General features: G+C 41.3%; 1 protein-coding gene across 1 annotated transcript in view; it reads right to left on the bottom strand.

Moving 5' to 3' along the window:
• SORCS2 (sortilin related VPS10 domain containing receptor 2) overlaps window positions 1–24,977 on the bottom strand; it is an 838,677-nt gene that overhangs the window by 144,990 nt on the left and 668,710 nt on the right. Inside the window, exon 4 of the mRNA XM_077814654.1 lies at window positions 2,608–2,772. Within this exon, the coding sequence (XP_077670780.1) occupies window positions 2,608–2,772 (165 nt within the window). The remainder of the gene's footprint in view (window positions 1–2,607; window positions 2,773–24,977) is intronic.

Here is a 24,977-nt window from a genome sequence, read left to right as displayed (position 1 = left end):
AAGAATGGAAGGAATAATTTATCATAATAAAAAGAGGTATATCTAGGAGTAATGAGCTAGACCCCATTTCAGCAAGGTATTTAAGAATGTGTTTAACTTAAATTCAGTAAGACTACTCAACATGCTTAAATTTATGCATGTGCTAAAATATCATGCTGAAGCAGGCCCTAAATGAGAGAAAACTCTGGCTCATCGTGTATTTTATTTTTGATTACCCATGACAAAAATCAAATTTGAAATTAGATTTGTGGTATAAGTTGTATTAATGGAAAAGGCAAAACTTTCAGTTTCAGCAAAGACTTCTGAATTAGTTTTTATTCTGTTAATTACCAGCCTTGCACTAAATTAGTATAGTCACTTTTTATAAGGCCACAGAATACAGAAGTTCAGGTTTTCTCCCCACCCTCACACAGTTTTCAAAGAAACAATTAAAATCTCCTGTGATCCCTGTCAAGTCTTAAAAGTGAAATCAAGCATTTATATTGTCTCAGTGAACAACTGATTGATGTTCATTATTATTTTGATAGCCAAAAAAAGAAAGTAAGCCAGTAAGTGGATTAACCCAACCGCACTGACTAGATCTGTATTCATTTACAGAGTGTCAGTTAGAGATTGGAGCTTTATTTAAATAAAATACAGGGTACTCAATAGAAGAACAATCCAGGTTTTGCTATATAAAGTAGGTACTAAATCAAGCCAGAAATCATGAGAATATTGAGATGCTCCAGGAGACAGAAGCTTACAGATTGCTATTTGTCAAAGAGCCCAATCCTGCATTTCTTGTGCACTCAAAAATGCTACTGCAAGTAATGGGTTGATTAGAAAGCTTCTTCTCAGTTTATCCAAATTATTTGAACTTCTTGGGTCTGCAAATTTAGGCTGTAAAAATGAGAGAGCTTGTTCTCATGAGTTTTCTGATACATCTTTCTTTCACTTAGGAAATATAATTATAAAACTCTAGGATCCAGACTATGATCCAGACTCTCAAGGAGTATGTTACCTCTGGGGCCATGGATTTCAACACAGTGATTCTCTTTTTATGCCACTTCTGAACTTTGCCCTCCACCTCTTCCTTCTCTCTACCCCTCGTCTCTACCTCTGAATTTCTCTCTTCTACTCTTTTTAGGACAAATCCTGCAGTCCTTACTCAAGATTTACACAGGCAAATCTCCCCTTCCAGCCAATGATAGCTTTTCTCACATACATCTTGAGTAAAGACTGCACGATTTGGTCTTTTATGTCCCTATGATTCACTGCTTTAATTGTAAGACTGATAGAAAGGAAAGATCTATTAGATCACCTAATCCTTCTCGTGGCCAATACAGGATTGTTACTTATTGCACATTTTCTAGTGTTTTGTTCAGTCTAATTTTAATCGGCACTTCCACCACTTCCCTTAGTAGATTATTCCACCAGAAACGCAACTGAAAACAGAGGTTTCCACAATGAAGGCTTTTGTGCTGTATTTTCCCCACGTAAATATTTTTGCTGTTGTCAAATTTTCAAAACATTTTTGTATGTTAGTTAGGACCTAAAACTGACTTAACAAAACAAAGAAATCCACCATGATATTTGTAAGGCAGAAACAGTCAAAGCTGTCATTAGTTCTTCTAGATGTAGCCTTGTTTTCAAATAGTGGAACAGCATGAACCACTGGTGATCAGCTGAGCATAGCTTTAGATTCAATTCCTGAAAGGTAGCTCAATGAAACTTCAGTAATATCTATGCAATACTTTACTGTAGAATGAACAACTTGCTCTCTACTCCCTTCATCACATCAGCAAGATAAACTCTCCATACATGGTGACAAAGCTTAAAGGGCCTGATTCTGATCTCACTCAGTGTTGCACATATCAGGAGTAATAATAGAGTTATGTCAATACAAACCAAGAGTAAGACAGACCAGAATCAGGGCCACAATCTCTATGATTTTACAGCTTTAGCTCTGGTGCTATGAAAAAATATTGCATATACATTTTTACTGGATTATGTGCTCAATTGCAGGTGTTTACATTAACACATCCAGAAAAATGCCATAAATCTTTATACTTTAAGGAGCAGTAATCCAGAAAACTACTGAAAGTCTACAAATAATTTGATATGACTTCTAAATCTGTACGTGGTCTGAATACTTCAAAGAAAGCATTCTTCTACTTTTCTACAGATCTACTGTTTCCACGGAATCTTATTCTGCTTTACACCTAAACAAAGGTTTATTTCATTTTATTTTATTTTACAACCAAGAATGGCTTTGGAGCCAATATTTCAGCTCAGTTAACTTTCTACTATACTATAGAATTTCTTATGGCCAATTTCTAGGGGAAAATAAGTTTCTAGGATTGTACTTAACTATAATTACGTTACAGGATAGATTATATTGCCAATATCAGTATCAACAAGAAATGACAGAGAATGAAAATACTCTAAAAGGACACTGGCATTTTGAGACTGATATAATTTACTGAAATAAAGAAAGGAGCATTTCAGGAACTGGGTATTCCTTCACCTTAGGCAACTCATGTTATATAAACCTAATCAGCAAGTCATGACAATTTGATTAGGTTAATACGAAACATTGTGTGATGGTCAAGAACAGCCAAGCTTTACCTTGCCTTCCTTGGTGTAAGCAATCACCTTATCCTCATCTTTTGGGTGAAAAATCAGGGTTTCCACAAAGAAGGTAATGGGCTGCTTTTGAAAAGTGGCTCCTTCATCCATGCTCATGAAAAGGCTCTGGTCCCGGTCATTATGTGAAGAACTCACAAGAATTATCTAAAAACGAAAAAGGGTAATACATTTAAGAACACTGTTTCTATATAAAGAATTTTTCAATGCCAATATTAGAAGGCAACGCAGCATTATTTCTGTTGCATAAATGTAGGAGATGGTAGGAATTAGGCACCACACTGTGGTTGAGATTTTCAAAGCCATCTAGGGGATTTGAACACCCAGTTTCCATTAATTTCCTGAGCAGGTGCCAGGCTCCATAAACTTTCAAATCAGTCCAAGCTGATTATACTAAGCACCTTACAGGTTTGTACCCAAAGTACCCACCTGATATCTAGGTTTGCCAACTTTCTTATCACACAAAACCAAACACCATTGTCCCAACCCCTACCCTGTGTCTCCTGCCCTGCCCCTGCTTTGAGGCCCCGCCCTCGCTCACTCCATCCCCCCTCCCTCCATTGCTCGCTCTCCCCCACTATCACTAACTTTCACTGAGCTGGGCAGGGGGTTGGGGTGAGGGAGGGGGTGAGGGCTCTGGGGTGGGGCTGGGATGAGAGGTTTGGGATGCATGAGGGGGCTCTGGGCTGAGGCTGAGGGGTTCAGGATGCAGGAGCGGGTTCCAGGTTGGGGTGCGGGCTCCGGCTTGGGGTGCAGGCTCTGGGGATGAGGGGTTTGGGGTGCAGCAGGGGGCTCAGGGCTGGGGCAAGGGGTTAGGGTGCAAGGTGCAGGCTCTGGCCAATGGGCACTTACCTCAGGCAGCTCCCGAAAGTCAGTGGCATGTCTGGCTCCTAGGCAGAGGGGCCAGGGGGCTCTGCACACTGTCTGCAACCACAGGCGCCGCCCTTGCAGCTCCCACTGGCCATGGTTCCCAGCCAATGGGAGTTGCGGAGCTGGTGCTCGGGGGAGGGGCAGCGTGCGGAGAGCCTGTGGCCACCCCTGAGCCCAGGAATCAGACATGCCAGCCACTTCTGGGAGCCGCAGGAAGCCGGCCTTAGCCCCACTGTGCTGCTGACTGGACTTTTAGCGGCCTGATCAGCAGTGCTGACCAGGGTCCCTTTTTGACCGGATGTTCCTGTCAGAATGGGTGCCTGGCAACCCTACACATATCTCAAAGCTATTGAGTTTAATCCCGTTATTTCTATTGCGGTCCTTGTCCCAGGGTTGATAAAACCACTTGCAGGAGCTCCAACTACTGAGGAAGGAGTAATTCTAGTAATATCTTGTTTAATGTGACCATTTAAATAGCTAATCCTTTTGTGTAGTGAAGCTATTTTTATAAACAAATGGCTTGCTTAATCACTGCTGTAACTAAATTGAAGTTAATAGAGACACACCAGGGATGAAACTGGTCTGTAACATCCTCATATGGCTGAACAGTGCTCTCTCTGTTTGGATCAGATAGCAATCTCACTTTGATGCTTTGCAAAAATAAATGCCAGTCAATTATCTGCATTTCCTTTTTATCTCAGGATATTACTTTGACTCAAACCTAATAAAAGTTGCAGCTGCTGGCTGTCTGATTGCATGGACTTCATATAGGGCTTTCAGTAACAAAGAAATATTTTCGTTGCAGAATCTAATAAGAATCAAACTCCTTTCAGTTTCTTCACCCTCAAAGCCTGCCAGAATCTTACAGCATGGCTTTTGAAAATGGCATTGTGAGGTTCCATTTCTAGCATGTCTCCAGATCAAATGTACTCCGCTTGTAAATAAAAAGATTATTTTACTAACCGCTAGCCCAGCAAATGCAACATGGAATTTCAAAGTCCAGCTGTGTTCTTTCTGGCTCACACATCAACAACAACACAAATTTTGCAATTAAAACAATTAAAATATTCAGTTGATCATGCACAAGCCAGCAGAGAATCCTGATCTCTCTCCCATAGTTATGGTGGCTCTGCATTGCAAACAAGAGTGAATGGTAGTCAGCAGTGGAAGCAGAAATGACAACACACACACTCAGGGAGCATCTATTGAGAACGTAAGAATGGCCATACTGGGTCAGATCAAAGGTCCACCTAGCCCAGTATCCTCTCTTCTGATAGTGGCCAATGCCAGGTGCTTCCGAGGGAATGAACAGAACAGACAATCATCAGTGATCCCTTCCCTGTCATCTATTCCCAGCTTCTGGCAAACAGAGGCTAGGGACACCATCCCTGCCCATCCTGGCTAATAGCCATTGATGGACTTATCGTCCTTGAGCTTATCTAGTTCTTCTTTGAACCCTGTTATAGTCTTGGCCTTCACAACATCCTCTGGCAAAGAGTTCCACAGGTTGACTGTGCCTCGCGTAAAGCACAATAGTACTTTACTTAGGCCTACTCCACACTAATGCTGTAAGTCGATGTAAGTTATGCTAGTTAAGTTATGTACATGACATAACTTAAGTTGAAGTAACTTACATTGCCTTAAAGCTCTTCCATCGACGTAGCTTCTGTCTCTCGTTGAGGTGGATTAATTAAGTCGACAGCAGAACGCTCTCCCATCGACTTATTGTGTCTTCACCAGACCCATTAAATCGATGAAGCTGCGTTGATTGCAGCGGCAGCAATTTAGCACATACTAGGCGTCGGTCACTTTTTGGAGTAGAACTGCAGTTTAAAAAATTGGACTCCCTGGTAAACTTGCACAGATACAACAGCTGGCCTGAGCTTTTATTGCCTCTGTTCCTCAGCAAGAAATTTGTAAATAGGTTATTCACAGGCCCAGATTCAATAGGATATTTAAGTTCATGCTTAACTTTAAGCATATGAGCATTCCCATTTACTTGTACACAGACAGTCAATGGGATTTTTCGTGTGCTTAAAGTAACGCATGAAGTGCTTTGCTGAATAGAGATGGTCTTATAGGCTCAAGTACTTTGCTGAATTGGGGCCATCCTGTATACACCCCTAGGATCACACACTAATTCTTTTTCTCAGTTTTAACAAAACATTTCAAGTATATGAGGCCACATCCCGTTTGCCTTGTTCATATAACTAATCCATTGAAGTAAGCAGGATGTAGCCTATAACCAGCATAAGATTCTGTATTGTTTAATGTTATGATTTACATGGGAGTGTGAAATATGCAATTTTTATGTGAATCTATAAGGGGAGGTTATAGAAATGTTATCTTTACAAATTTTACCTTTCATTCTCATCACACCTTAATGTCTTTTTTTTTCTCTTTAGGTGTCTATAAACTCTGAGTAAAGCATTTTGTGATCCCCTGTAAGGACACAATATTCAAATAAAATGTATTTAATTGTATAAATTGAAGCAGCACTGGCCAATGTGCAGCTCATGAGCCAAATATGGTCCCAAAAGAGTTCTATACCACAAAATTGCATTTCCTTAATAAAGATGGAGCACTGCATATCAGGACCAGTATTCTATATGGGCCACACCTTGGTATTAAAGCTGAATGCAGCTATAATGTGCTTCTTTGTATGTTTCACCAACTTTCTCACAGGTTACTAATGTAATTCTCAGGGGCGGCCCTAGACTAGCTGCCAGCAACTGGCACCCTAGGCGAACCATGCAATCGGTGCCCCCCACCCCCAAGGGTAGATCTAGGCTGAGGTTTTTGGTAAACTGGGAAACATTTTGCCCCTTTTCTCCTTTTAATGTTTTTTAAGCTTTTTTTTTTTTAAACAGAGGCTTAATTATTCGGTTTGTCCATACGTCTGTCCAACCAATGTTTCTGAGATCAGATAAAATAGAGACACGAAATTTTCAGAATAGATTTGTACACGACAGCTAGGTGGTATTTCAGTCCAATTTCAAATGAAAATGCATTAGAAGTGTTTCGTCCTTCATATGAAAACTGCTGTTTCTTTTGCCAAATGCGAACTGGCTCTGGTTCAAATTCTGTCGGAAAGTCTATTTCTTCAGCAAGTTCGAGAGAATCTACCAGTGTTCTTTCGAACCCTTCATCACTTCTGAATTCCTCCAGAATATTTTTAGTTTGCTGCAGTTTTTGAATAGCAGAATGTATGTTCAAATTCTTTTCCTGAAGCTGCTTACTAATGAGGTTAATCTCGAAAAGGATATTATACCACAAAATGAGTGAAGTCACAAATTTGAACTTGGAAAGGCCATTTGCAAGAGCTTCTGCATCTGAATGTGCCGTATTGCCAGATGATCCAGGAAAGGTAGTATCATCAGAAATTTCAATTAGGACATCATAAATGTTTCCAAGTTCATAGCAAAGAGGCTTCAAAGCATCAGTGTCACTCTCCCATCTTCTCTAAGTGGTTTCACTGTTAGAGAATTCACATGGCGAGTCAGAATCTCCCAACGGCATGTTGAGCCTGAGAAAAAAAAACACATAAACACATTGCACCAGGTCAAAGAAACTGCTTGCCTCCAAACAGCATCTAGAAGCATCGACAACCAAATTCAGAGAATGCACACTGCAAGGAACGAAAAAGGCCCTAGGATTGTTTTCCATCATTCATTGTCTTTACCCTTCATATTACTCCCATCATCATAGCCTTATCCACGTAAGTTTTCAACAGATAATGACATTGTTTTAAGCTCTTGTAGAATATTTCAGTCATAAATGCTCCAGCCATATCCTTCAGTGTATGAGACCCAAAAAATGTTCCTTTATGAGCACTTCAGCATTATCTTCATCTGCAGACTTTTCCATATCCACAAAACGAATGATCATTGTCATTTGTTCAACATGACTCACATCTGGTGTACAGTCCAGTATTATTGAAAAGTATTTTGCAGAATGCGCAGCTTCTACAATTTTATTTTTAATGGCATTTCTAGGATTTGAATCAGGTCAGTCTGCATATTTTTTTCTAAGTAAATGAACCTATGTTTCATGATTGGTTATTTTACGCAGATGCTCCTTCATGACTGGATCAAACAAAGCTAGGTATTCAACAAATTTTAAAGAGTTTCCATTACTTGGCATGTATAATTTTTCATTTCTACCGCGGCTGCGGAATGCTAGATTTTGCCCACCAAGAACTCTCACTAACACAATCACATGCTCTAATATTTGTTGCCAATATTCTTCTTTTTCCTTGATCACATGTAAATTTTCTTCATCGATTGTTTTTCCTTTTTTCAATCGTAATTCAAATTCTTTCCAATTTTGAAAACATTCCAAATGTTCTGTACTTCTTTCTTGTGAAGAGAGAATTGAAGATATGTTTTTCTAGTCCTTCGAACCATTTTCAGTAAGTGATGTACCAATTGCTTGATTTCTAAACAACTTGCAGCAAAAGCAAAACACAGAGTCCTTTGACACTGAATATTGTAACCAGTGTCAATGAATTTCTTCCCCATTAACAAGTTTACTCTTGTAATGCTGAGCAGAGAATTTTCTTTTATTTCCAACCTTAGGGAAGGGAAATTCATGAACTTGTTCGGGTCCATGTTCCATGAGAATTTACCGGACACGGTCATCACATCTGGGCCATGGAGCTGGGTCCCCATACTGTAACTTGTTTGTAACGTCCTCATCCTTTCTTCCTTCTACTTCATTTATGTCAATTTCTGCATGTGTCTCTGAAGGTGAATACATTTTCTCCACTTCCTATCAGTCTGATGCTGTGAGCTACCTTCATCTAGAAGTAAGTTTCCATCATCTTGAGTTCCAAACTGCTTTTTTGCGGATGTGAGCTAACCTCCTTCTCCAAGTAAAATTCCTTCATCTAAATGCTGTGAACTGCTTCCATCTTTATTTGGATGAAAGAGAAGATATTTCAGGAAGGATCCCTGCTGTTTTGCTTGGTACTTTTCCCTCTCAGCCTTTCATTTATGATACTCAGCTCCTGAGGGTTATCTTTTTCCTCTTTCTGCCATGAGGCATTTGAATATTGTTTTGTACTGTGCTCCCAACTGCAAGCATTATAGCATTAAGGATGGCTGACACACCAGATGGCTGGCAATTTAAACCACACTGCAGCCATCCCAACATATCTTTTCACTGCTTAAAGGTTCAATGATTAGTAACATACACTCACTTACCTATTAAAGCAGTTAGTTACAGCGTTTACATGGAAACAAAATGACCTTTTTCGATGTTATAACCCAACACCGGTTGTTTGGAAAGTAATCTTTCCTCACGGTTACCCGCTTGGAGTGTGACATCATCACTTTCATAGTCTATTAAGCGCTAGCAGTTAACGCTGTTATTTTTCTTTTATAGACCTTATTTATTACACGTGAACCAGTTATAACAAAGAAAACTTCTTAATTATGCAGCCGGATAATAACGCTAAGGGTTAATAATACTTAAAGATACTCACATTTTGGATTTATAATGCTGAAAGACATTATTCTTTATTTATTAGCACCAAGAAACACAATTTTCCAAAGTATTCGCTCGATTCTTAACCATCTACCTGCAATGTATGTTAAAATGACTGTTTGACATGTATCAACCTGTGATATCTCCACTCTACGTGAATTTCTGGCTATGCAATCTTGATGTATATTTGAGTTAGGTGTCTATAGCATTACAGCTCTTGCTTCTGGTGGATGTGTTTCATTGGGGCTAAGTTATTGCTTATCAAAATTGCGGAGTGGGTCATCTCGACCCTACATCACAAATTGAAAAAAAAAGCTCACTGAAATATTATTTATTTTTGCAGTAAATAAATGATTTGACATATTAATAAATTCGCAGAAATGTAGCAAAATGAATTATAATTCATATTCCTCCATACGCGCATGAGAATTGAAATAATGGCATCTTCATTATTTTATTTGTATTTTTTTCATCTTTTTCATTTTTTTTTAAATTTGATTTTTTCCCTCAAATTTGACACCGCATTTAACTTGGCACCCTAGGCGACTGCCTAGTTCGCCTGTGTGGACTGGCCACCCCTGGCAATTCTTAAATGGGCAATGTTTGGGATGAAACACTATGAAAGTGACTGTAGACAGCGTCTGCTGGTACCTAACTCACAATTCTGACTATATCTACATGTTATTTAAAAATAAACCACCACTACTAAACCACACAGATTGTTCTCATTATATTCAAGATTAATTTCTAAATACAAAGTTGGGTGAACTAACATAGTAAGATACTCGCAAAAAGAAAAGGAGTACTTGTGGCACCTTAGAGACTAATCAATTTATTTGAGCATAAGCTTTCGTGAACTACAGCTCACTTCATCGGATGCATACTGTGGAAACTGCAGAAGAAATTATATACACAGAGACCATGAAACAATACCTCCCCTCACCCCACTCTCCTGCTAGTAATAGCTTATCTAAAGTGCTCACTCTCCTTACAATGTGTATGATAATCAACTTGGGCCATTTCCAGCACAAATCCAGGTTTTCTCACCCTCCGCCCCCCCCCCCCCCCCAAACTCACTCTCCTGCTGGTAATAGCCCATCCAAAGTGACCACTCTCTTTACAATGTGTAATCAAGGTGGGCCATTTCCAGCACAAATCCAGGTTTTCTCACCCCCCCCCCTTCCAAAAACCACACACACAAACTCACTCTCTTGCTGGTAATAGCTTATCCAAAGTGACCACTCTCCTTACAATGTGTATGAAAATCAAACTCACTCTCCTGCTGGTAACAGCCCATCCAGAGTGGTCACTTTGGATAAGCTATTACCAGCAGGAGAGTGAGTTTGTGTGTGTGTGTTTGGGGGGGGGTTGAGAAAACCTGGATTTGTGCTGGAAATGGCCCGCCTTGATTATCATACACATTGTAAAGAGAGTGGTCACTTTGGATGGGCTATTACCAGCAGGAGAGTGAGTTTGTGTGGGGGGGAGGGAGGGCGGAGGGTGAGAAAACCTGGATTTGTGCTGGAAATGGCCCAACTTGATTATCATACACATTGTAAGGAGAGTGATCACTTTAGATAAGCTATTACCAGCAGGAGAGTGGGGTGGGAGGAGGTATTGTTTCATGGTCTTTGTGTATATAATGTCTTCTGCAGTTTCCACAGTATGCATCCGATGAAGTGAGCTGTAGCTCACGAAAGCTTATGCTCAAATAAATTGGTTAGTCTCTAAGGTGCCACAAGTACTCCTTTTCTTTTTGCGAATACAGACTAACACGGCTGTTACTCTGAAACCTGTCATAGTAAGATACTGAGAGTCTGAAACATATTAGAATAAGCCTATTCTCTCACACACGAAAGAGAAAGTAAAGCTGTCATCCATATCGTAAACATTCATTTGTTTTCAAGATAAGCTATTACTGTTCTGGATCATGTGTCAAACACTGATTTCCATAGGGGTATGTGGTAATTAAAACAATATTGTTAAAACAAAGATAGTTATTTATAGATTTTATGAAGACCAGCAGACTTTTGTTCATCCCTTTGAACCTACTCTTGTAAAGCTGTCCACCTAGCTAGATCTTTGGCAGGTTTTAAACTAAACAATAACAAAACAGACAGATTATGCATCTATGTAAAAAAGATGTTGGAGGGACAAAGTTAAAAGGGTAATTCTAAGTTTGGTCACCCATGGTATGCATAGGAATTGTTGTTCCAAACAACTGTCCCAAAATCTGACGGGAAATCTGGGAAATCTCAAGCAATCCATGGAGGGGTAAGGCTGAGTTAGCAAGGCCTAGCTATTAGCACCATTCCCCACTATATTCCTGGAGAAATGTCTAGAAGAGTTAAATGTTAACAGGGCAAACATCACTTCCCATGGGCATACGCCCAGATATTTGTGTAGGAATGATGACATATAGATAGACTCTTGTTTGGCTCCACCAAACACAGCACAAAACCTATGAGGCCCACATGACACAGAGGTCACATGAAGGGGCTTCTACAGGGTTGAAAGAGTGAGGGCATGATGCCACTTAAGCTCAACTTCCATCCAGCCACGACTTTTGGTCATTTGCAGCATTGCCAACCCCAAGTGTCCAAAAATCAGGAGACAGGCTCAAGCTTTCTTCTAAAACAATGAGGGTTTGAGACTTCGAACTTTTTTAAATGAAAGCTGAGAGTCTCACCAAATAACTTGCCTCCAGGAGCTGGACTTCATGAAAAACACTTAATACAATTGCAACTGCTGGTAATACCATGTTTGAAAGAGTTCTCTGCACCCCTTCATAGATAGTGTAGGAGGGAACGATTTGCCCAAAGTCCTTAGTTGAGTAGTATATACAATAGATGTCTCATGCTCTTATCCGAGAAGACCAGAAGTTCTAGCTTCTGTTTTTAAGGAGTTCGCACACCTCTGCTAGTATACTGGATATCCACATCACCACTCCACTAATACATAAAGACTCACATGTACTCCATGACTAGTACACTGTTTATTGAGGGTGATATTCCAGATAAAATATTGCACACTCATCAGGCACTTTCCATAACAAGCTTTGATTTTTTTTTTAAGTGGGACAAGTAGCAACAGATCGTCCCCTTAGCAAAAGATCTTGCGACTGCTTCATGAATGTAACAGGGACATACCTTCAGGAGAGCAGAATGAAATGGTGATGGCTGGTGGTTTTAGCTCAAAATGAATAACTACTTGCTTGAATAGCTTTGGGCCCAGAAACCAGAATAGATTTTAATCACTTCTAAACTTCAATTAAGCCTTTCATAACTTTTTTATAGCTTTTCATCATTCCCTTTGGAATCCTCCACTATTTCTCAGTGAAACTATAAAACTCTATTAAATTATCTCTGACTTTTCTGCTTAACCATATGGCATCTAAATAAGCAAGAAAGACACTTAGGTGTGCATTCATCTTTTGCTGTGCATGCATAACTCACATTAGCATTAACTGGAGTTATGTGAGTGTTTCAAAGAGAGAACCTGTCATTTACATTGTCAGGCTAACTATTAAGATAAAGTATAGACTTTGTCACTGTCTTGGAATGCAGAAAAAAAAAAAAAAAGAGAGCGATAATATAAGTGAAAAATACTAACATAATTTCTTGCATATGTATAGGGCCCTTCCAAATTCACGGTCCATTTTGGTCAATTTCACGGTCATAGGATTTTAAAAATCATAAATTTCATGATTTCAGCCATTTAAACCTGAAATTTCATGGTGTTGTAATTGTAGAGCTCCTGACCAAAAAAGGAGTCGTGTGCGTGTGTGTGTGTGTGGGGTGCTGCAGCGTTATTGTAGTGGGAGTTGTGGTACTGCTACCCTTACTTCTAGCGCTGCTGGTGCTGCCCAGCTCTGAAGGCAGCACAGAAGTCAGGGAGGCAATACCGTAACTCCTCTAAAATAACCTTGCAACCCCCTGCAACTCCCTTTTGGGTCAGGACCCCCAATTTGAGAAATGCTGGTCTCCCCCCGTGAAATCTATATAGTATAGGGTAAAAGCAGACAAAAGACCAGATTTCACGGGGGGGAAACCAGATTTCACGGTCCATGGCACATTTTTCACGACCGCGAATTTGTTAGGGCCCTATGTAGTAAAAGATGTGTAATGAAGGATTTAGGCTCCTGTGTTTTACTGCCATTACTTTAAGGGAGAAGACTGTGAAAAAGAAAAATAGAAGCAAAACCTACTTAGTGGTGATATTGCCCAGATCACCAACAAATAGCAGAAGTTCAATTAAGCCCAAGTGAAAGGCACTGGTAAGATCCAGCTGGTCCCACATACAATGGGCTGACTACTATACAACATAAAGTGACAAGAGCACAGCACGGTGCTGTATAAAAAGCAGAAAACAGACCAGCCCTCCCTCAGAAAGCTTACAGTGCTAGGCCCAGGTATCTGCACTGGCACATGTCCAATGGCAGGATTGCATTTGAGCAGACCTGGAGGAGCAAATAACAAAGACTGATTAACTTACTAATAATAATTATTTATGGCTCACATTATGTTAATAGCCAAGGAAGATGCACCTCATCAGAAGGGTGCTTGTTATTCAGTCACAGCAGTCACTGGGACGCGTCCATCATACAACAGCAGTTTTCAGTAGCTAAGTCAGTCTTTCGCAAAAAGAAAAGGAGTACTTGTGGCACCTTAGAGACTAACCAATTTATTTGAGCATGAGCTTTCGTGAGCTACAGCTCACTTCATCGGATGCATACCGTGGAAACTGCAGCAGACTTTATATACACACAGAGAATATGAAACAATACCTCCTCCCACCCCACTGTCCTGCTGGTAATAGCTTATCTAAAGTGATCATCAAGTTGGGCCATTTCCAGCACAAATCCAGGTTTTCTCACCCTCCACCCCCCCACACAAATTCACTCTCCTGCTGGTGATAGCCCATCCAAAGTGACAACTCTCTACACAATGTGTATGATAATCAAGTTGGGCCATTTCCTGCACAAATCCAGGTTCTCTCACCCCCTCACCCCCCTCCCAAAAACCACACACACAAACTCACTATCCTGCTGGTAATAGCTCATCCAAAGTGACCACTCTCCCTACAATGTGCATGATAATCAAGGTGGGCCATTTCCAGCACAAATCCAGGTTTTCTCACCCCCCCACCCCCATACACACACAAACTCACTCTCCTGCTGGTAATAGCTCATCCAAACTGACCACTCTCAAAGTTTAAATCCAAGTTAAACCAGAACATCTGGGGGGGGGGGGGGGTAGGAAAAAACAAGGGGAAATGGGCCCTAACACTTCCTCCATTTCCTTTTTAATCTCATCCCAGGTTGACCCCTGTACCTGGTATGGGCCCTGGTTCTCCCTTATCCATTTATCCAAAAAATCCTTTATCCTGGCTTGCCAGAACCCGCAACTACCATCACGAGAGTTCGCGATACCCCCTCCAAGCAGCTGCGCGGACTGTTGGGGAGGGGGACTTACAGGCTGCCACTCACCTATCCAATGCGATGCATCCGAGTCACCGGCACCAAGATGTTAGGGGGCTTATTCCTTCACCCACTTACTTCCCTGGTCCTTCTCGCATGAACAGAGAGCAACAATACCCGAAGTCCAAAGGTGCAAACAATTCGATGTTTATTGGGGTGAACTGCCAGCAAGCATGATTCCAGTTTCCTTCCTTAGTATCCTCCTTCCCAGCTCTGACACCACAGAGCCTTACACCTGTGTCCCTGTTCCCATTACTACCCTTAGCCAAACATGATTCCAACTTCCTTACTCCCATTCCCTGTTCCCATTTCCCCCTTTAGCAAAACATGATTCCAATTTTCTTACCCCCATTCCCTGTTCCCATCTCCCTCACCCACACCCAACTTGATGATCACTTTAGATAAGCTATTACCAGCAGGACAGTGGGGTGGGAGGAGGTATTGTTTCATATTCTCTGTGTGTATATAAAGTCTGCTGCAGTTTCCACGGTATGCATCCGATGAAGTGAGCTGTAGCTCACGAAAGCTCATGCTCAAATAAATTGGTTAGTCTCTAAGGTGCCACAAGTACTCCTTTTCTTTTTGCGAATACAGACTAACACAGCTGTTACTCTGAAACAAGTCAGTCTTTGTTTGCTAAGTAAGACATCATTATTACCGAGGTTAAAACACAGCAGATATCGACCAGATCTGAGAGTCAGGGGAGCATGTTGAGAAAAATAGGGAGATGCAGGGGAAGAACCTTCAACACACAAGAGGCAGGATGAACTGAGCTGTGTGGATGAAGTGCTATGTTTTTTAAACTATTCGGTAGTTGGATATTAGAAGAAAGGCATTCTTTAGTGGGTTGATTTTAAGGCTGAGATGCAGGGATTTCTGAGAACTATTCCCTGTTTTGTCAAAGATTCCCTGTGTGACCTCAGGCACGTCAGTTAACTTCTCTGTGTCTGTTGTAGTAGCCAGGAACGGTACTAACAAACTTCAACAGGACTTTTTAAAGTGGAAACCTCTTTTCCAAGATACTGCTGCACTCTCAGTAGCTCTCCCTAGAAGCCTCTTCAACTCCTCCCCGCTCCTTCCTGTTTCCTGTCCTTTCAGACTCCCAACAGTGCTCCCAATTCTAATAATTACAAGCAACATCTAAACACCACATTCCCTCCTCTCTTAAGAAACTCTCCCAATTACAATAAACAATGTTGTTCTAACCACATCAATGTAGTGCAAGTAGAGTAGGGGCATTAGGGGATGAGAGCTGAGGAAGAGTTGTTCTAAGTCAGCCATAAAAATGTTGGCATACTGTGGGGCCACACGGGTACCCATAGCAGTGCCGTTGATTTGAAGGTATATATTGTCCCCAAATGTGTCCACTACATTGATGACATCTTCATCATCTGGACCCATGGAAAAGAAGCCCTTGAGGAATTCCACCATGATTTCAGCAATTTTCCATCCCACCATCAACCTCAGCCTGGACCACTCCACATAAGAGATCCACTTCCTGGAAACTACGGTGCTAATAAGCGATGGTCACATAAACACTGCCCTATACCAGAAACCTACTGACCGCTATACTTACCTATATGCCTTCAGCTTTCATCCAGACCACACCACACGGTCTATTGTCTACAGCCAAGCTCTAAGATACAACGCATTTGCTCCAACCCCTCAGACAGAGACAAACACCTACAAGATCTCTATCAAGCATTCTTACAACTACGGTACCCACCTGCTGAAGTGAAGAAACAGATTGACAGAGCCAGAAGAGCACCCAGAAGTTACCTACTACAGGACAGGCCCAACAAAGAAAGTAACAGAACGCCACTAGCCGTCACCTTCAGCCCCCAACTAAAACCTCTCCAGCGCATCATCAAGGATCTACAACCTATCCTGAAGGATGACCCATCACTCTCACAGATCTTGGGAGACAGGCCAGTCCTTGCTTACAGACAGCCCCCCAACCTGAAGCAAATACTCACCAGCAACCGCACACCAAACAACAGAACCACTAACCCAGGAACCTATCCTTGCAACAAAGCCCGTTGCCAACTGTGTGCACATATCTATTCAGGGGACACCATCATAGGGACTAATCACATCAGCCACACTATCATAGGCTCGTTCACCTGCACATCTACCAATGTGATATATGCCATCGTGTGCCAGCAATGCCCCTCTGCCATGTACATTGGCCAAACTGGACAGTTTCTACGTAAAAGAATAAATGGACACAAAATCAGATGTCATGAACTATAACATTCAAAAACCAGTTGGAGAACACTTCAATCTCTGTGGTCACTCAATTACAGACTTAAAAGTGACAACTCTTCAACAAAAAGACTTCAAAAACAGACTCCAACGAGAGACTGCTGAATTGGAATTAATTTTTAACTGGATACAATTAACTTAGGCTTGAATAAGGACTGGGAGTGGATGTGTCATTACACAAAGTAAAACTATTTCCCCTTGTTTATTTCCCCTCCTACTGTCCTTGTAAACTGCTGGAAATGGCCCACCTTGATTATCATTACAAAAGGTCCCGTCCCCCCTGGCTCTCCTGCTGGTAATAGCTCACCTTTCCTGATCACTCTTGTTACAGTCTGTATGGTAACACCCATTGTTTCATGTTCTCTGTGTATATAAATCTCTCCACTGTATTTTCCACTGAATGCATCCGATGAAGTGAGCTGTAGCTCATGAAAGCTTATGCTCTAATAAATCTGTTAGTCTCTAAGGTGCCACAAGTACTCCTTTTCTTTTTACGGATACAGACTAACACGACTGCTACTCTGAAACCGAAACTTTGGTTCCTTAGCACCCCTCTGCTTGTCTGTGAAAGCCTTAGACTTTGCTTGGTTCTGTTCAACTGTTTTTCTCACATCATCCTCGGTTGGGGCCTCAGGTCGTGACTTTAACAATCCAGCAATGGTCAGTTTAATATTCATCTGTTTCCCATGCAGTAACTCTGCAGGTGATCTTTGCATTGTGGCATGTTGTGTAACCTGGTATGATTGCAAGAAATCAGTAGTGAAGGTTATCCACAATCACCCTTCCAGTTTAGCCGTTTGCAAACTCTCTTTCGAACTTCTGTTAAACTGTTCAATTTCCCCATTGGCTTGAGGGTAGTATAGGGATGACCTTCTGGGTAAAATGTTCCTCTCTGCTAGAAAACTTTCAAACTCCAGGGAAGTAAATTGACTACCATTATCTGAAACCTGTTCTTTGGGGTTACTTTCCCTGCTAAAAACTGAAGAGAGGAACTTAATTACTGTAGCAGAAGAGATTTGCGATGTAAACACTGCCTCAGGCCATTTACTGAAATAGTCTATTAAGGTGATGGTATAACGACAGTCAATTGGAGCAGTATCAAAGGGTCCTACAATATCAATTGCCACTTTTTCCCATGCAGATTCAGGAAGAGAAACAGGCTGTAATGGAGGGGTACATGTCACTGCTGACTTATCATGCATTTGGCAAAGGAAACAGGATTTTATGAGTGCTTCAGTTTGAGTGTCCACCCCTGGCCACCAATACAGATCGCGTAGTCGTTGTTTGGTTCTGACAATTCCTTGATGAGTATCATGTGCCAGGTGTATGAGTTTTGACTGTAATTCTTCTAGCACAAGTAGCTGGTGTGTACCTTGTAGCCATCGAGCAAAGAAAGTTCATCCCGAACTCTAAAATAAGGCAGCAAAACTGGGCCAAGGTTTTTAGGGTGACTGGGCCATCTCTTTGTCAGAAATTCCTGTAGTTTTTGTTGAATTGGACATGCTGAACAAGCAGCTTGAAATTGTTCTCTTGTAACTGCAGTAAGAGTGCTTGTAATAAGCGCAACTACTACATCCTCATCCTCTGGTGGACCATCTGGTGAAGGCAAAAGCAGGCGAGAAAGGCAATCAGCTACCACATTTTGGTTTCCAGGCTTATATTCCAGTTCATAATTGAAAGAGAGTAGTCTTGCAGACCATCTGGCAATACGATATCCTGCTGTTCCCAGTCCTTTCGTGATGAGCAACTTTGTCAAAGGGCTGTGGTCTGTGCGCAACTTGAACGTGCAGCCCCACAGGTAAGTTTTCTATTTTTCAGTAGCCCAGACACAAGCAAGTGCTTCTTTTTCGACTGTAGAATATTTTCTCTCAGCATTACTTAGTGTTCTTGAAGCAAATACAACAGTCCTCTCTGTGTTGTCCTCATGAAGTTGTGTGGGGACAGCCCCAAGTCCATAATCAGAAGCATCTGGAGTTACAATTGTGGGCAATGCAGGACTGAATACTGCAAGTACTGGACTATGTACAATCTAGTCTTTCACCGTTTCAAAACTAGCTTGTGCATCCATTGTCCACACTAAGGTTGAACTTCCCCATAGTATTTCTCATAACGGTTCAATGACAGAAGCATAATTGGGAATGAATTTTGCATACCAGGAGGTAAGACCCAAGAAGGAACGTAAGGTTTGCAAATCTGTTGGAGGAGGAGCATTTGAAATTGTCAGGATATGAGCCGGATCAGGTTTTAGTCCAGCTTGTGAAATTGTATGCCCCAGAGAGGAGAGTTCAGTTTGTCTAAGTTTGCATTTGGACCTACTGAGCTTGAGGCCTGCTTTCCTGCTTTGCAGTTTAGTACAGACTGCAGGTTATTGTCATGCTCCTCTGAAGTATTTCCAAACACAATAATATCATCCAAATAGCAGTGAACTCCATGTTGACTCTTCAAAATCAATGACATCATTTTTTGGAAGGCACTTGGGGCTGATGCGAGACGGTATGGAACACATTTAAAACAGAATAGTCCCTTGTGTAATAAATGCTGTGAGGCCTCTGCTATCTTCATGCAACATAACCTGGTGGTATGCGCTCTGCAAATCAAGAGTAGAAAATATCTTTGCTCCATGGAGTTCTGCAAATACTTCTTCTATGTGAGGAAGAGGATGGCTGTCAATCACAATAGCTTTATTTGGCTCCATTAAGTCCACAGAAAGGTGGATGCCTCCACCCTTCTTCTGCGTCACTACTATAGGTAAAACCCATTCCGAGGAGTTCATCTCTTCAATAATGTCCTCTTGAACAAGTTATCTAAGTTCCTCTGAAACAGCTTCCCTGACTGAAAATGGTAAGCGCCATAATTTCTGTCGTACAGGCATCACATTATTCCGCATTTTAACTTTATGCAGAAACCCATAAGCACAGCCGAGTTTCTCCTCAACCTGGTGTTGGGTCCCAGCTGAAACTGGTGTGTGTACCGCAAGAGTGCTTTGCTGAGGAAGATCAATTCATCCATTAACTACCCTGAGATTTAAAGCAGCCAATAAATCTCTGCTAAGGATAGGAGTTCCTTTGTGGACAATGTAGAACTCTGCAGTTACACAGCAATCACCAAAAGTAACAATTGCTGGCAGGCAGCCACGTACTGGAATAGTTTTTCAAATAGCACACCAAGTGAAGTTGGGTTCAGTAAGAGGCGCATCTTTAAAGTAATGCAAATAGATGGAATCAGGTAGTATAGATACTGCTGAGCCAGAGTCCAACATTAGCTGAATAGAATGTGATTTGCCTGAGTGTACGGCGGAAACGTTCACCGTGCACTTTATTTGTTCTGGAATACGTGCAGTAGTGATTTTGTCCACGCTCAGCACAGTAACATCTGGTATTGTGACTGCATGCACCTGTTGACTGAACTGGCTGCTGCGACATACTTTAGCAAAATGCCCAATCTTTTTGCAATGATTGCTCTAACCTACTTTTGCCGGACATCGTGTGTAGCTTGCAAGGTGTTGTGGGGATCCACAGAGAAAGCATGCTCTTACTGTATTTTGAATTTGCTGATTTGGTGGTTTTTCATTAGTTTTCCTCTTGTAATTAGAAAAGGAGTACTTGTGGCACCTTAGAGACTAACCAATTTATTTGAGCATAAGCTTTCATGAGCTACAGCTCACTTCATCGGATGCATACTATGGAAACTGCAGAAGACATTATATACACAGAGACCATGAGACAATACCTCCTCCCACCCCACTCTCCTGCTGGTAATAGCTTATCTAAAGTGATCACTCTCTTTACAATGTGTATGATAATCAAGTTGGGCCATTTCCAGCACAAATCCAGGTTTTCTCACCCTCCGCCCCCCCCCCCACCCACAAACTCACTCTCCTGCTGGTAATAGCCCATCCAAAGTGACCACTCTCTTTACAATGTGTATGATAATCAAGGTGGGCCATTTCCAGCACAAATCCAGGTTTTCTCACCCCCCCACCCCCATACACACACAAACTCACTCTCCTGCTGGTAACAGCTGTAGCTCACGAAAGCTCATGCTCAAATAAATTGGTTAGTCTCTAAGGTGCCACAAGTACTCCTTTTCTTTTTGCGAATACAGACTAACAAGGCTGTTACTCTGAAGCCCATCCAAAGCAACCACTCTCCCCACAATGTGCACGATAATCAAGGTGGGCCATTTCCAGCACAAATCCAGGTCTTCTCAGCCCCGCCCCCCCATACACACACAAACTCACTCTCCTGCTGGTAATAGCTCATCCAAACTGACCACTCTCCTTACAATGTGTATGATAATCAAGGTGGGCCATTTCCAGCATAAATCCAAGTTTAACCAGAACGTCTGGGGAGGGGGTAGGAAAAAACAAGGGGAAATAGGCTACCTTGCATAATGACTTAGCCACTCCCAGTCTCTATTTAAGCCTAAATTAATAGTATCCAATTTGCAAATGAATTCCAATTCAGCAGTTTCGCGCTGGAGTCTGGATTTGAAGTTTTTTTGTTGTAAGATAGTGACCTTCATGTCTGTGATTGCGTGACCAGAGAGATTGAAGTGTTCTCCGACTGGCTTATGAATGTTATAATTCTTGACATCTGATTTGTGTCCATTTATTCTTTTACATAGAGACTGTCCAGTTTGACCAATGTACATGGCAGAGGGGCATTGCTGGCACATGATGGCATATATCACATTGGTGGATGTGCAGGTGAACGAGCCTCTGATAGTGTGGCTGATGTTATTAGGCCCTGTGATGGTGTTTTTGGAAAAAAAAGGGAGGGAGGGGTGAGAAAACCTGGATTTGTGCTGGAAATGGCCCACCTTGATTATCAGACACATTGTAAAGAGAGTGGTCACTTTAGATAAGCTATTACCAGCAGGAGAGTGGGGTGGGAGGAGGTATTGTTTCATGGTCTCTGTGTATATAATGTCTTCTGCAGTTTCCACAGTATGCATCCGATGAAGTGAGCTGTAGCTCACAAAAGCTTATGCTCAAATAAATTGGTTAGTCTCTAAGGTGCCACAAGTACTCCTTTTCTTTTTGCGAATACAGACTAACACGGCTGTTACTCTGAAACCTCTTGTAATTGTTTGTTTGCAGTGATAGTGAACTTTTCTGCAAAAGAGTCATAGCCTGGACTATGCCTCCTGTATCCATGATCATTGTTTTGGCTTCAGCTGTAGCTGATTCAATCTGGGTAGCAACGGTTATTGCTTTTTCTAGTGTAAGTTGTGGTTCTAGAAGTAAACATTCTCTTACACGAAGCATGGTTGTTTTCTCAATGAGCTGGTCTCTAATCATCTCATCTGCCATATTCCCAAAGTCACAAGTTATAATCAGACTCCTCAGGGAAGCAATATACTGCATTATAGTCTCTCCTGGTTTCTGTTCATGCTGGCGAAATCTGTAGTGATTAGCTACTACATTCATTTTTGGTACAAAAATGTTCTTTAATGCAGTGAGTGCAGTCTCATATTTATCATTTGCAAGGGTAAAAGTGTAAAATATACGCTGCCCTTCTGCTTCAAGGCAGTGGATTAGCAGAGCAGGCTTTCTTACTTCAGAAATCTCTGTAGCACTGATTGCAAACAGATAAGTCTCAAACGTATGGATCCAGGCAGTAAAAGCTATTGGAGGCTCACCTGGGCTTTGTAGAAAGGGTGCAGCTGGTTCAGAGGCAGAAGAGCCATCCTTTTCGCCAAAATGTTGTAGTAGCCAGGCAAGGTACTAACAAACTTCAACAGGACTTTATTTTTTAAAGTGGAAACCTCTTTTCCAAGCTGCTGCTGTACCCTCAGTAGCTCACCCTCTTCAACTTCTCCCCCCTCCTTCCTGTTTCCTGTCCTTTCAGACTCCCAACAGCCAGTGTTCCCAATTCTAATAATTACAAGCAACATCTAAACACCATAGTGTCTCAGTTTCCCCAACTACCCAGTCAGAATGATAATATGCCTTTACTTACCTCCCAAGAATATTGTGATGATAAGTTAATGTCTGTACAATGCTTTGAAAATCTAATGGACTCTGATCTAATAGTTCTAAAGTTGCTTCATTAAACACTCCTTTCTCAAAGGGAGTCAAAACTCTCACTGAAATCAATGGTGTTAGTCAATATAGTAAAGAGTGCTGAACAGGGACCAGGGTGGGAGTTATACATACTGTACTTCAGCACCCATTTCTGGCTGATGACATAACACCTGATTCAAAGCCCACTGAAGTCTGTGGAAAGACTCCCACTGACTTCCCTGGACTTTGAATCAGAACTCTAATGATCAGCCTAAGATGGAGTTACCACAGGCCTCCCCACTTCCCTTTCCTACATCTAGCCAATGTGCAGTACGGTGTCAACAATGGCGTTTGTGGGAGAAAGGAAAAGCTGGAGATTATTCTGGATTTGGTCCCAGCACCTGGCAGCCTTAAACTAACAAAATGACTCCCCCACTTCCCTCTCCTGCTTTCCTCCCAACAGAAAGAGAGAAGAAAAGCATATAATGGAAAAATAAGCTAAAAAAATAGTTCAGTAGCATTTCTACAGGTCAAAACACAGTAAATAAAAAGTGATGGATCTCTTAGAATTACCCCATCTCTTATTTTTATCTTAATAATTTTATGGTTACAAAGGGCCAGCAGCGTGATAGGTATATAAAATGCTTCCAATCTGAACATAACTGTAGTAATCATTAAATTCTCAGAAATTGAACCAAATGCCTCCAAATTCATGCGGCCAACGCTCACACACACACACACACACACACACTCTGGGGCAAAAATGCCACCTGCAAACCCTCTGGTTCACTGGAGGTAGTGGATAGTAGTAGTAGCAGGATGTTGCATCCGTGGAACAGCAAATTTAAACACTGATCCCAGAAAGACTTAACATATGTGGCTAACTTTAGGCACAGAGTAGTCCCATTGAACTGTGGAAGACTACTTTGCCCCAATCCTACAGAGAACTCCTCACAGTGTGTAACATCTGGGATCAGGGCTCAAATTTGCTAGATCCACTAATGCAACATCTTGCTACTACAAATACTGCTATCTACTATTTTAAGTGAACCAGAGTGGGCTTCCAGAGGGCATTTTTAGCCAGACTTCAGTAAAAAACGTTTCACTTGCACTATAATTGGAGATACTTTGAGAACATGTTTCTAGGACTCCTAGCAGAACAAAACACAGCTCCATTCAAAATCTAAACTCAACATAAAAGTTTATCTTAATTAGCAAGTCTAAAAAAACAAAACAAAAAAACATAGCACATGGGTAATCCCATAACATCTGTATAACATCAGACAATACTCAGAATAGTTAAGTAACATGAGGAACGATCATGAGGAATTATCTATGGTCTTGCAATAATAGAGCTTTCTGTTGTAAGCAAGGGAGAGAGAGCACTTGATTCATGCCGTTTTATAAAAACAAACCCTGAAATATTCTAAAATTAAAAGAACTAATATTCTTTGAGTTATAAACAAAGCTTAAAGAAATAAGCAACGCTCTTTTTAAATATTTCAGACCCTTCCTAATAAGATGCTGAATGCTGCCTGTGAACATCTTCAAGTCATACTGAAGTTTTTCCCATTAAAGTGAACTCCCACTGAAGTTGGAGGATGTGGCTATTAGGATTCGATCCTGCAAAGTGCTGAGCACTCTGGCTTCAATATAGCAAAGCATTTAAGAATGTGCCTAAACTCTACACTGATGAGCTATAGCACTAAGGTCAATTAATTTCCATTAATGGGACATGGACAAAGTTAAGCACAGATTAAGTGCCTTGAACTGGGGCAAGAGTGCTCAATACTCTGAAGGATCCAGCCCTTAGTGATGAAATAGCTTAAAACTGCTGATTCATGTGCCTCGCATACCATACTCATTGAGTTTTGGAACTAACTGTTCTTCATAACAAAATACAGATTTCCAGACAGTGGTTAACAGTTCATCAGCACTGCAGCCACATTCTCAACATTTTTCAAACGTAAGTAACTAACCTGTCTATTTTTATTGTTTTTACAATTTACATTATTTATGTGTTATTAGATGTGATCGGTTGATGCAGAAATTACTCTTGCTACAGGCTCCTATTGTAAATGAGATGTTGTTTCTTAGAGGGCATTCATAAAACACACAAAATGGACTGCCATGGGTTATGATTTTTATCTCAGATGGTATGAAAGACCTGATAACTCATGAGTGGCACAGCTGAAATGAGTTATGGACCCCTTCCTCCCATACTGGTGAAAAACAATATCTTAA

The sequence above is a fragment of the Eretmochelys imbricata genome, chromosome 4 (assembly GCF_965152235.1).
Source record: "Eretmochelys imbricata isolate rEreImb1 chromosome 4, rEreImb1.hap1, whole genome shotgun sequence".
Classification (NCBI taxonomy): domain Eukaryota; kingdom Metazoa; phylum Chordata; order Testudines; family Cheloniidae; genus Eretmochelys; species Eretmochelys imbricata.
Note: the sequence above shows the minus strand (reverse complement) of the source record. Positions and strands in the feature narration are given on the sequence as shown.